We start from the raw sequence: 12,757 nt of genomic DNA on the forward strand, positions 1-12,757 counted from the left end.
CAGTAGCTTTGGATCAAGGAGCAGGAGAGGGGAAAGGGATGTGGGATAAACACACACACACACACACACACACACACACAAACGACCTACATACTGGTACACAGGACAGGATGTAAGAAACAGACACAACCAGGGAAGGGAAAAGGACATCCTCAGACATTCTGTATTTTAACTACAGTAAGTGACATTTCCTTGGCAAAACAATCAGGGGTGGATGTTTGTTTCCAGCCTTTCAGCTGTTTTTCGGACTCCCGTTCTTTTCCAATGGGACCCTACTGATGTCCTGCTTCTTTCCTTTTTTTTTTTTTCTTTTTTTAAATTATAAAAAGCTTATTGTTTTCCCGGTCACATCCCCTCATGCTGCCATCAACCGGGCTTCGACGAAGCATAAAGCACCCAGGCGGTTGTCAGTTTAGTGTTGTGCTGTCAGTGTGATTGGCCGACTGCAGCATCACTCACACAGCGGGTGACACAGGCAGGTTTGTTGGCGTTTTTGATTTCCTCTAATGCCCGAGTTTGTACATCGACACAGATGTCTGATTAATCTGACGTTGCTGAGTGGGCGTTATGATGTACCAAATCTGGAATAGAGGGGAAAAATACGCTGTAGGACAGAGCGATAGTGCCCGTCAGTCACATGTAACTGTGGTTTCAGTTAGTTGTCTACAATAAAAATATTTGGGCCTTAAAGCTGCAGTAGCTTTAATAAAAATGACTGTCATATTTGCTGAAACTATCTTAGTACATGACAGTAGTACATGAGACAAATAACCTGTAAAAAAATCATGTTTCTTCTTCTTCTTCTTGTGCTCCTGATGACATTAAATCCACAGCGTCTGAAAACAACCAGTAAGAAGTCTCTCAGGCACGCACACACCGCTTTGCCAACACCAGTGTACACGGCAGAGACACGTAAAGAGAAGACGACAATGAAAAGCTTTGTTTTAGTTTCACCTCTCCGGGCTCTGATTGGTTGTTTTTATGCAGATGTCTTTAGGAGCATCAGGAGGAGCCAGACAAACAGGATGTTTCCACAGATCATCTGTCTCATGTGCTACTGTTAGGATGTAGTGTTTGAGCAAGTATGACAAAAAGTATTTTTTAAAAAAGATGAACGTTACCTACTGAAACTTTAAAGGAATACTTTGTACATTTTTGAAAATACTCTTTAGGCAGCCAAAATACATTAAGCTTAGCGTGAAGACTGAGGAAGCAGCCAGCCTGTTCTCACTGTATTTCACGTCATATTTCATTTGTACTGTATTTGGCGGCTTCTAACTCGCAGAGTTACTGCACCTGGTAAAGACATAGTCCATAAACAGATGCGCACACAAACCCTCTTTAAACCACAAATTGTGTTTTCCAACTTCCAATTTAGTACGGACCACAACAAACTAAATATAACGTGTTAAGTTGTGAGGTTTAGAGGTGCTTGTGGGTGGATTTTGTTACCTTTGCACAGAGCCAGGCTAGCTGTTTCCCCCCGTTTCCAGTGTTTATGCTAAGCTAAGCTAACTGCATCACAGACATGTCCGTGCTGATGATCTTTTTATCAAACTCTCGGCAAAAAGAAAAGCGTTTTCAAAGTGTCAGATTACTCCTTTTACAACTGAAGAATGACAAGTATTCTCATCTGTGTTATTTGTAATTATATTTATACTAATTTTAACTTGAATGACTGTTTTAGTATCTAAATGTGCTTTTCAGATGTACATTTTGAGCAGGGATATTATGTTTTAAGTCATTTTAAACACAGTTTTTAACTTATTTAATTGAATCATTTCGATTACCATCAGTTAGGACTTTGCTGGTCCACATGTGACTGGTGGGTCCATCAGAGGCTTTAAAAGGGGGAGCTGATTGTACATCGCAAGCAAACTGGAGGCCTTAGTTCACATGAGAACCTTTTTTTTTTTTTAAAGAGTTCCTTTTCATTACAAAAATACTTTAAACCAAGTTTAAAAAGAGTACGCGGTGAGGCTGATTGCTCGGAGCCGTAACTGTGCTCCTGGTTTTTCATCGTGGCAGACATCTTCCGAGGGACGGGGGCGAAGTCTGGAGCCAGACTCCACATTTTAAGGCATAACGGGCACCAAGTTTAACGGTATCTCTTAATTGATTTTTCAGTCCTTTGACGTGACACGGACTGCTGACTGAGGTTCTGCAGAGGATGAGGAAATCAGAGCCTTAAAATCTCCCACTGCTTCGAGTGTATGTTTGGGAAAATGAGCCAAAAACTGACTGGAATTATAAGACTGGATGGGTTCCTGGTTCAGGTGGTGGTTTAGGCACTGTTTGAAGTAAGGAGCAGGGAGACGGAGAGAACCGTGACTTTGAGCACCGTCTCGTTCAGTGAGTGAATCACAACCCAGCACCCTTTTTGCTGGTAGGTCAATTCAGTGAGAAAATAAATAGAATAAAAACACGAATCTTTGGGATATTAGAAGATTAAAATGAGTACCACGTTTGTCTCAGTGAACAAAGAAGATGTCGATGGTTGAGAGCTATGTCGACTATATACACGAGCTTTACTATGAGCTGCAGTACAGACAACAAAAAGGCCTCGGCGCACATTGTAAGCATCCGCACACGCATACACACACTCACACACGCAAAGAGGTGTAGTGTCTGATTTCTCTTGTAGCTGGAGTTGAGCTGAGCGGGCCTGATATTGGAATATAAACAAAATGGCCACGCGTACATAAAAGGAGAAAAAAAAAGAAAAGAAACAATTCAAGTTCTTTGACGCCGAGTCAGTGTACAAAGTATAAAGTACCTGCATATGTGATACATGACATATAGGTCAGCTATAAAAAAAAGGCCCCCTGAAAAAGAGTGCTCTCTCACTAGAAACAGAGCATGAAATGGCCACGTGGAGAGCTGAGAGAACTGTCTGCCGTAAGGGGGAGCTTATCTTCCCAGGCCGTTCAGAAAATGCACCAATGTTTTTTTTTGGCTTATTTCAGTGTCTGGAATTTGTAGAGAATCCCAGAGAAACCAAGGCAAGAGAGTGAGCAGCCACGACCACTTGTCCCCTCTGTTTGTCCCCGTACTTCCCTTTCCCTGTGCTTGCGTTGGGTAATTTCCGAGCGCGGCGGCTCAGCTCAGGGCCTTGTGTCGGCCCCCGCAGCAGCCGCACCTGAGCCCCGCCCGGTGGCAAGCGTGGAGAGGCGGGTAGAGGCAGAGGCAGGGCGCCACCACGGACAAACCGAGCAGCGCTAACCAGCGTGAGCCGAGTCGGCCTCCCCCGCTGCCCTCGCCTCCGTCACAGGAGCAGGGGTCCGAGTAGTCCCCCTCGGGGTCGGACATGCAGTGGTAGAGCATGGTGTCTGCCAGCCACATGCAGCTGACCCGCCGGATGCACGCCCGCACAGGGTCCGGCGCATCGTGACACCGGCCTCTCCGGTTGTCAGAGATGTAAAAGGCCTCGCCGCAGTGCTCACACTGAGCGCGCTCTAACCCGTCCTCCTTCCGCCCCTTTCCGCCATTTGTGGATGGCGAGGAGCTCGGGAGGAAGGAGCGGGGCTGGTTAGAGACCACAGAGGAGAAGCCCTGGCGATATGAGCCGCCGTGGCCCTTACTGACCAAGGGTCCGAGGGCGGGGTCAGAGTCTGAGGGTGACAGGGCTGGGGCCAGAGGATAGGTGTAGTCGTGCTTCTGCGCCTCCGTCTTGGCAAAGTGGACGTAGGGCTCAGAGTCGTCCATTTGAATGAACTTGTCACGCACGGTGGCGTGGCGGTAGTCCTCATAGCCCGTGAGCCAGGCGCGGTCTGACTGGCGTCCGTAGTGACGCTCGGTGGTTCGCTCCCAGCTGCGCTCCCGAGGGTTGATACGGACGATTTCCTCGTCCTCCTGGAAGGTGACATGGCGGGGAAGCCGAGACAGCGGCTGATGAGAAAGATTGAATAAAAACACGTTACGTTTGTTCAGGTGACGAGTAAACAAAAAATAACAACAACTTTATTTAAACAAAATCAGGGGAAATAAACAGCCAAACAAATGTCTTTTCCACAGTCTGCTCTTTGTCTCACCTGGTCCAAGAAGTAGTGGTCTGAGAGCCGGTAAGGGTCGTGGAGGTCGTGGCGATGTCCCAGCATGCACTTGTGTCTCTGCGGAAGGGGCGAGGACTCGAGCGGCTGCAGAGAGCTCTCCAGTTTCTGGGAGGAGTTGGATGAGCTGTCTGTGGTGTTCTGAGGACACAAACAAACACAGGATGCCGGCTGTAAGCTGCGCTCTGATTGGATACGCCAAACAAATAGTTGCTGTGAGAGGACGCCACCATTGGACAAACAAAAACAGGAAGCGTCGGCGCAGCTCTGATTGCGAAAACAGGAAGCGTGAGCTCTACTTCTCGAGACACTTGATCCACATTTGGATCAGTGTGTGTGAGTCAAAACTTTTATAAACAACATCTGCCATGAAACATCTGCAACATGCACGGAGAAAACATCTTCGTAATCATCAAATATAAAATCTAAATTAGATCTACCCGCGTTAAAATAAATAAATAAATAGGATGGACACAATATTAGAAACACCTCAGCTCAAACTGCAACCTCCAAATTAAAAATACAGTTAAATCCACACTGCTCTACAACAGTTTAGACAAAAATGAAATATTACAACCTTTATGAAGGTAACATTTATTGCAGGACTGATGTATTTAGATTGCATTAGTTTAAGTTAAGAGAAAACTCAAGTCAAGAAAACCCCCCAAAAATTACATAAACCTTTGGCTAATCGTAAAAGGTGCAGTGTGTAAGATTTAGGGTGATTTAGTGGAATCCAATTTTTACCAGGAGCTGAAAAATCCCCTAAGATCTCCTGATCTAAAAAACAAACCAAACAGGTTCTTAAAAACCGGTAAAAACACTGAATAAAGCAGTTTCGTGCCACAAATCAGTGTTTCTACAACGCAGTTTGGCATGTCGCAGACGGGCTGTTAGCCTTACACCTCCTAATCGGTGCTCAGGATTTTTCTTTCAGACCTTAAGATCCAGATGTTTAGGAGGTTTTCACCAGGTGCTGAATTACCTGCAGAAGTTTCTTTCTCTCCAAAACAACTGGACCTGGTGATTTAAACCAATAAAAACACAGAATATTGCAGTTTTATGTTTAAAAAAATCACGTTTTTCCAGCGGCTGTTGCAAAAATCTAGAGCCAGTGTTTGGTTAATTTGTTTGGGCTACCGTAGAAACATGGCGGTGCAACATGACGACCCGCTCCCTACGTAGATGTAAACGGCTGATTCTAAGGCAACAAAAACATGATTCTTTTTTCAGGTGATTGTACGCTAAAGAAAACATACCTATTATATTATAATTCACTTCTGCTAATATTTATACCCCTAAATCCAACACCCTGCTTCTTTAATCTGACTGATCGTTTCAGCACTAACAAAAACAACCATAAAGTCCCACAGCTGTTAAATCCACTTTAACAGACAATATTGTTTAACGGTTAGCGATGCTCGATATAAAGTTGATGGTGCGAGTTGATATTCGGAAACCAGCATTCAATATTTTGCAGTATCACCTTTTTTGTCCTCTCCCCTGAGTCTTCTCCCCCAGCAACCTGTCCTCTTTCCCTCAATCTCACTTTCTACACATTTCACCTTCCCGTCTCTTTCCACCACTGTGTGTGTGTTTTTGTGTGTGTGTGTGTGTGTGTGTGTGAACAGTATCCTGTCCCCTTTCTGTTAAAGGCTGTCAGGGCTCCACTCCAACTCAAACCTTGGCCAGACACTAGACAGTGGAGCCGCTGCCGTGTAGCGCTCAGACAGACAGATTTCAGACAGGCACACTGGGGGTCAGCCTCTGTGGGGCGTCGCAGTGTCCCAGCTGATAGGAGCGAGATATTCAAGATGTGTTTGACCCAGCAGAAAGGGTGCAGGTGTCTGAGTGAGAGAAAGCTTAGACGACTTTCTTCATGAGATTTCTTTACTCAAAGGTGGCTTGTTCTGTTTTAAAATCCCTCTCTGCATTTGTTTTGTGTTGATTTGAGTATCACTTGGATAATCACCATGAGTCAAAAGAGCAGCAGAAACTCCTATCAATGATCAACAAGCTAAAAAAAGTTTGGCCGTGGCTGAGTTTTACATGATGATCTTGTGCCAGCAGCTCACAGCAGCTATGAGATTTCCGTGCTTCCGTTTTTCCGAAGCCGATGTGATTTAATTCCACGAAGAAAAAAAAAAAAAATTCCACCTGACAAGCACAAAAAAGATTTGAAGTTTGATTCCAGCTGTTGAAATGTTCCTATTTCTCTTCAACTTTTACTGGAAAGACGGAAAGAAATAAACGGCTGTGGTTGTATCTGACTTGATCCTGTCCAAATGCTGAAGTGTCCTTGAGCAAGACACTGAAGCTCAGATTGCTCACCATGTACATTTTGATGAAACTAGAGTCCACAGCCATGCTCGCTGCTCTGTGAGGCTGCGCTTTGAGATAAATGCTAACACTTTGATGGAAGCATGATAACGTGTTTACCTTTTTTTTTTGTCTTAGTCGAGCCTGTTAGCATGCAAACGTTCACTAAGTGGCAGTAAACACTAAGCACAACCGAAAGATGATGGGAAAGTTTTGCAGGTATTTGGTCATTAACAAAAGTAATGGACAAAAGAATATTACACCTGCAAAATGACCATTTGTATATTAATTACTCTCTCTGTGTTTCCTTAAATTCCTGCAGAAAACGTTTTTTTTTTAAAACACCTCCATTGTGAACAAAGAATCCAAAAAAGGCGCACATTCTTATTGAATTAAAGTGATCAGGGTCTGGATTTAACAACAGCAAAACTATATCAAAACATATGCTTACAAACTTTCACACAACTTGTCCAACATAATCAAAACCTCAACCTTCTCACCAACCATTTTGATAATCAATTTGATGATCAGACGTTTTTCAAGCAATGCTGTCAAACATTTGCTGGTTCCAACTTTTTAAATGACAATTTGCTGCTTTTCTTTGTCATTTATCACAGGAAATGAAGAGTCAGTGGGTTTTGGATTACTGGTTGGACCAAAGAGGCAAATTAAAAGAAGTGACCTTGTGCTCTGGAAAAATTGTGGTAAGCATTTTTTTATTTTTTAAAAAATATTTTATAGACAAAACAATTAACTAATCATCAAATTAGCTGATAATAAAAATCGTTTTTTTGCAGCCCTACCCTAAAAATGACAAGTCTCTTTGGAAAAAAAGCTGCCAAAATAAATCTAATATAACAAAAACAACACCCCAAATAATGGTTACATCCGTCATTGCGGTCAGCAGAAAGCTTGGCATTTTTTATTTTTTTAACTACTTCCAAATGATTTGACATCTTCATCGCTCCATCGTCCGGTCGGTGCTATGCTACGGGTGTCAAAACAGCAGGAACTCTTGCAGCATTAACACGGTCCATTGCAAGGCAACTTATCACCCCCGGAAATCCCAACAAACTTATTCTCAAACTTTATGAAAATGACAAACTCCAACACGCTTACAACCAACCCTCTGAATTATTTGCCAGAGTTATATGACCCAGATCTGGTGTGTGTCTGTCTGTCTGTCTGCTGAAGCTATCCCTGATTATATCCTGCTCCCCACATGGATACCGCCATGCTGAGAATTTCCCCCAGCTTTCTTACAAAGCCCTCAGAGCAGCCGGCCAAAAATAACATAACATGCTGCCTCCGCTCCGGGCCCCGCCCCCCTGGAGAAGACATTACCGGGGGGAGGAGCCGATACGGTTTAAAACCAGTCCGACGCTGGCCTCCACGGCTGCAACTAATTCAAAACACAGACACAGACTTTCTGCTGCAAGCTGCATACGAGAAAAGAGAGACAGAGAGGAGTTGAGGGGGAGAGTTTATATTTCTGGACATCCTCTCTCTATATATTCTGGCCCAAGGCTGGACAGAGGGCATTTCAAGTTATTTTCTGACACAAAACATGCCCCGACTCAAAGCTCGGGAGGATTCATCCTTCAACAGGCCCGTCTCGCTCTCCTGGGATGAGCCCAGAATTGCTTCAATAGCTCTCACTCCCCCTGTTGTGAATGAGCCAAAATAGAGACAGAGAGAGAGGGAGACGTGCTGAAGGGAGGGACAGAGGAAGGGTTGGGTTAAGTTTAGGTTTGGCGAACGAGGAATAATTTAGGGAAGTATGTCCATCCTCACTCTCCCACCCCTCCGCACCGTCCTCCCCCGTCCCCCCCTGAAGGCTGTAAATCTGCTGCAGCATTTCCCCCTGTCCACGACTGCCCGCCTCACAAACCCTGCCGCCACCGCTAACTTTAGGAAAGGTCATTAGCACAGACTGAGAGGAGCACAAGCAGAACTGAACCCATCAGCGTGTCCCTTTAACTTGTGATTTTCAATGTTAATTCTAAATTTGACAATGTGGTGGTTATTCACAAGACAACATCAAGCTTGTTGAAGCCCCAGTAGGAAAATGACTCATATAAATGAAACACTGCATTTTTGTGTCATTTCAAGAAGCCAAAACATTTTTTGTGCCATTGTTGTTTTCCAAAATGCTGACCAATACTCTGTGCTTTCAATTACATGTTTTTTGTTCAGACTACAGGCTTGTAGTTCCTCTCATTCAGGCGACGAATGCATGTGTAAGTCTGCTAGTTATTACCTGCAATCTTTATGGTGTGTTCAAGAAAAACGTTTTTCAGCTGATATGCTAAATATTTCTCTAGACAGCCTTTATTGGTGCAAGGTCTTTTGTATCCCCTGTTACACAACTTGTTCTAGGCAGGAATATTGTGCCATTATGCAGCATGCTGTTCTGGATATAAGGTATGATTGCAGAATAGGGGGACAGCGTTGTCCCACCTTTTAGGTCGCAATGGGAGTGGCCGTGGGCAGTGGCTGAAAATAAATTTGGAAAAAATGAGATCCGAGACCTTTCTACCCAAGCAGAGGACAAGATCAGCAGCCATATAAAGCCTCAATCTGCTCAACACCTGGCCCCAACACCTGGCTTTTTAATGCAATGGACAAGTGTACACACCACATTCATATCCCCGTCAAATGGCTCTGCAGTAGTCACGGATATTTATCGCCTCCAACTCTGGTTGGCATTGATTGAAACACAACACGCTAAATGAACGCACTAATTTAAGCTTCTTAGCACTTAAACATTAGTCCAGATTTGTCTGCACTGAGTGTGAAAGATAGACTGAATCATTAAGAGACACAGAAAGAAACACCAAACACCAAAACCACACACATACAGGAAGGCACACCTGTGTACACAACTCTGCTCTACTGGAAATGGGAAAGGAGTCTATAGCCTACTTTTAGCGGGTTTACCCGTGTTTGAAAAACCTGTGTGCACACACTAATATTGGTGGGAGACGGGTATAACAGAGATGATCATTATTGCCACGTTGTGCCATTGTTGTTGTTTAGAAAGTGCTGCAGACACATATGTCATGCTAGAGGCAAATGCTGTTGTGTTACATTTTCACACCCATCACTCCTTGTTTGAGTCCACGATGCTGTCTCAAATCACACACTGGAACGTCACAATGTCGCTGTTGTTTGTTTCTGAGTAAAAATGCAAAGGTGGCATGAAAAAGGGCCCGTGGTCGAGGGCACACAGGATGAACCATCCCTGTGCTTCAAATATTAAACTGTAATTTGTAATATTGGACTCACTAGTTTGAAAGAAGGTTGTTGTTTTCTACAGAGCTTTAACTGAAATAGAAGTGAGCAGCTGAGTCATATTTTTGGGGTAAATACAACGGCTTTTTAATCAACAATAAACCAACAAACTGTCAAGAATTTGTTGCACAGAAAGCTTTAACTTTCCTAAAAACCCAGCGCTCCATTTCAGGGGTTGCTCCACCCCTCTGACAGCGCTGCAGCCTCCCCTCCGCCCCTCCTCATGTGTTTGTATGCGTCTCTGTGGTGGCTGTACACTCCCAGCAGAGCACCTATTAGTCTTGGCCCTTACAGACAGCTCGAGTCAAAGATGAACCACGAGGCACTTCCTCTCGTAAATCACCGGCCCTGCGCTAAGCTGGGAAACAGCTGCTAGCTGCTAGTTTGGTGGCGGGCGGCTCTCTTTTTTTCAACTGGGAGGGTGGAGAGAGTGGGTGAGGAAGGAGGAAGGAGAGAGGAGGGGGTCGCCAGGAGAGAGCGAGGTGGTGGGATACAGGAAGTGACCTTGTGACCCGGCCTGCTGCTCCTGGTGTCAGGTTACAGAGTGGGGGGAGGGGGCCCTTCATTCTAGCTTAAGGTAGACACACACACACACACACACACACACTTCATGAGTGGTGGCAGGTATATGTGACACAGGGGGAATCCTAAGTGAAGTTGAAATACTTTATGCTACTGGGACGAAGCAAGGTTTTAATTTTTTTTTGGCTGTACAAGACTCCTGTGGGGTTTTGGCTACATTTTTAATCAGTGTGTAGAAATAGTTTAACTTCAATGATGAATCCTGAGGGTGTCTGTCACCTTAAACAGCTTCTCTCTTACTTTATTGATCTACTCAGACTTGTGTGGAGACACATCATATGCAAAATTAGCTAAATTTGATATTGACAGATTATGTCAATGTCCTTATTTCCAGCAAGTGTATTTTGTTCAGATGTGACATCCGAGTTATTGCACCATGACACCTTAAGGTGCATCCTCACTATATGCGACCAATTCGCCTAAACTTGCGTCCACCCTATCCTCCCATTCGCTTGTGGCTCCAGCTCGATTGATTGTTTGTCACGCTATCTCATCGAGCGGGCAGCTTGGTCCACATCCCAGATTTCCAGCATACTTTTTGCATCAAATCAATGAATGGAAGCCAATTTCTGGTCACATGTATTGATGTATTATGGGCATCCACCTTTACAGGGCATTCACAGGCCATGTTTTTTGTGCCCTCAAATTTATATATAGTGAAAAATGCATGCTTAAAAGCGAGAGTGATGCCAGCATAGCATGCAAGCCTACTTTCAGGGTGTGATGGCTGCACCCTGAGATAAACCAACGCACAATGTATGTCACGTCATGAAAAACAACCAATCACAGCCAGCAGATAACTTTCCCCTCTTCAAAATCAGTCTTTAATAAATATGGAGAAGTTGGTCTTTTTAGTGCAGGACTTTCCAGAGCTGTCCCATGGACAACATTTAAGGGCTGATACACATTTTTAAAAAATGTCACAGGTGCATCATGACTCTGGACCCTCTTTTACCCATAAATCCCACTTGCGTAGTACATGAATGTAGGAAACTTACAGTAAAGACATCGTCGTCACCAAGTTCGCCCTCATTCTGGAGTGCTGTAGAGGAGGTTGTGGAGCCTACAGAGAAGAAAACATTCTTTAATTCAAGAGTCCAACACTTTACTGGATGGTTCATTCATGATAGCATCAATGTTCATGCATTGACTGTCAACATGGGAAAATAAACAGAATCCAAGGAGGTATCCGTGATACAGGAACACCTGGGTCACTTCATGCACCTATATAGTTGGTCCTCCTACCTTCAGCCAGGTCCTCGATGGCTTTCCGTACCCCTCTGTCAAACGCTCTGGCATCAGCTGGACTCTGAAAGGACAGGCCACACTTCCTGTCCTCCACCTTCCAATGATGAAATGTGGGCGTTGCTATGGTGTACACAAGGTCCTTCCTCAGCGGACAGTCCAGGATTACCTGTTTAATGAGAATTTCCACATCAATTTCCATATCTTATCCTTAAATGAACTTTGACACACTGTAGTTGACGTCTCTGTTTGTGTTTACCTGTTTGTCCCGCAGCCGCTCACCACGGATGAGGAACTGGGAGCTGCTGGAGGTCGGCACGGGCGCCAGCTCTGGAGGCAGGAGGCGGCACACACCCACCCTGCTCAGAGCTCCCCCGTCCTGGGCCAGCCAGCCACCGCTCGAGTCGTCCCGCGTCATCACCACCGCTTTCACACGCACGATGTAGCTGTCACTGCAGAGACAAAAGAGACAGAGGTAAGATTATTAGCATGATTACTGAAATGTATGTTTTTGTGCCCGCCTCCGTTATCGTCAAACTAATAAGTACACACGATAAAATCTTGTAGGGTGTTGCCATATCTAAAATGCCACCCACAGTATTTCCTGTTTACTTATTTTTTTACTGTGCTAGATACTTTATTTCATTTCCATCCAACTTCAAAACACTTTGCATTATCTACCTATTATCTAAACTTCATGAAGATTATAATTGAAGCCAGTTAACATGTCAGCAGACAATAAGAGAAGAATACAGGAGGTTTCAATCAATATTTAAGAGCGCAACAACCTCAAAATCTTCACTATGCACCACCTATGCATATTTTACATAAAATAAAAAAACTTCAGGCAACAAAGACTCTTCCCCATGCAGCAAAGACTGGTTCATCCTGGTCCTAACCAACAAAAATCAACCATAAACTTAAACTTGTTTTTATTTTTTGAGTGAAGAGTGTTAATGGCACAACAGTTTATTATAGAGCTGGTTTCACACAGTGGCAGAATGTTTGAGGGCGTCTCTTAAGTCACGACTTCGCCTGGTCCTTGCCGTGCCGAGGTGGGAGATGTCACACCGGGAGCAGCCAGCATGAACACACACACATTCACACTTTAATGTAAATGTAGCTCAGTGCTGCATTTTCTTTGTTGGTAATCATAACTTCATTGGCGAGAAAAACTAGACATGATATGATTGTTTAATTCATCAAATACTGTGAATATTAGCAGGGGTGGCCACCTCAACTTTTAAATTCAATGTAATAAAAATATA

At 44.1% G+C, this 12,757-nt stretch overlaps 1 protein-coding gene across 1 annotated transcript in view; it reads right to left on the reverse strand.

The window, feature by feature from the left end:
• Positions 1 to 732: 732 nt before the first annotated feature.
• LOC121954615 (sprouty-related, EVH1 domain-containing protein 2-like) overlaps positions 733 to 12,757 on the reverse strand; it is a 29,009-nt gene continuing 16,984 nt past the window's right edge. The window contains exons 2-6 of the mRNA XM_042502245.1: positions 11,749 to 11,941; positions 11,490 to 11,658; positions 11,243 to 11,307; positions 4,032 to 4,190; positions 733 to 3,888 (exon numbers count right to left, since the gene is read on the reverse strand). Of these exons, the coding sequence (XP_042358179.1) occupies positions 3,100 to 3,888; positions 4,032 to 4,190; positions 11,243 to 11,307; positions 11,490 to 11,658; positions 11,749 to 11,941 (1,375 nt within the window). The 3' untranslated portion in view covers positions 733 to 3,099. The remainder of the gene's footprint in view (positions 3,889 to 4,031; positions 4,191 to 11,242; positions 11,308 to 11,489; positions 11,659 to 11,748; positions 11,942 to 12,757) is intronic.

The sequence above is a fragment of the Plectropomus leopardus genome, chromosome 15, assembly GCF_008729295.1.
Source record: "Plectropomus leopardus isolate mb chromosome 15, YSFRI_Pleo_2.0, whole genome shotgun sequence".
Classification (NCBI taxonomy): domain Eukaryota; kingdom Metazoa; phylum Chordata; class Actinopteri; order Perciformes; family Serranidae; genus Plectropomus; species Plectropomus leopardus.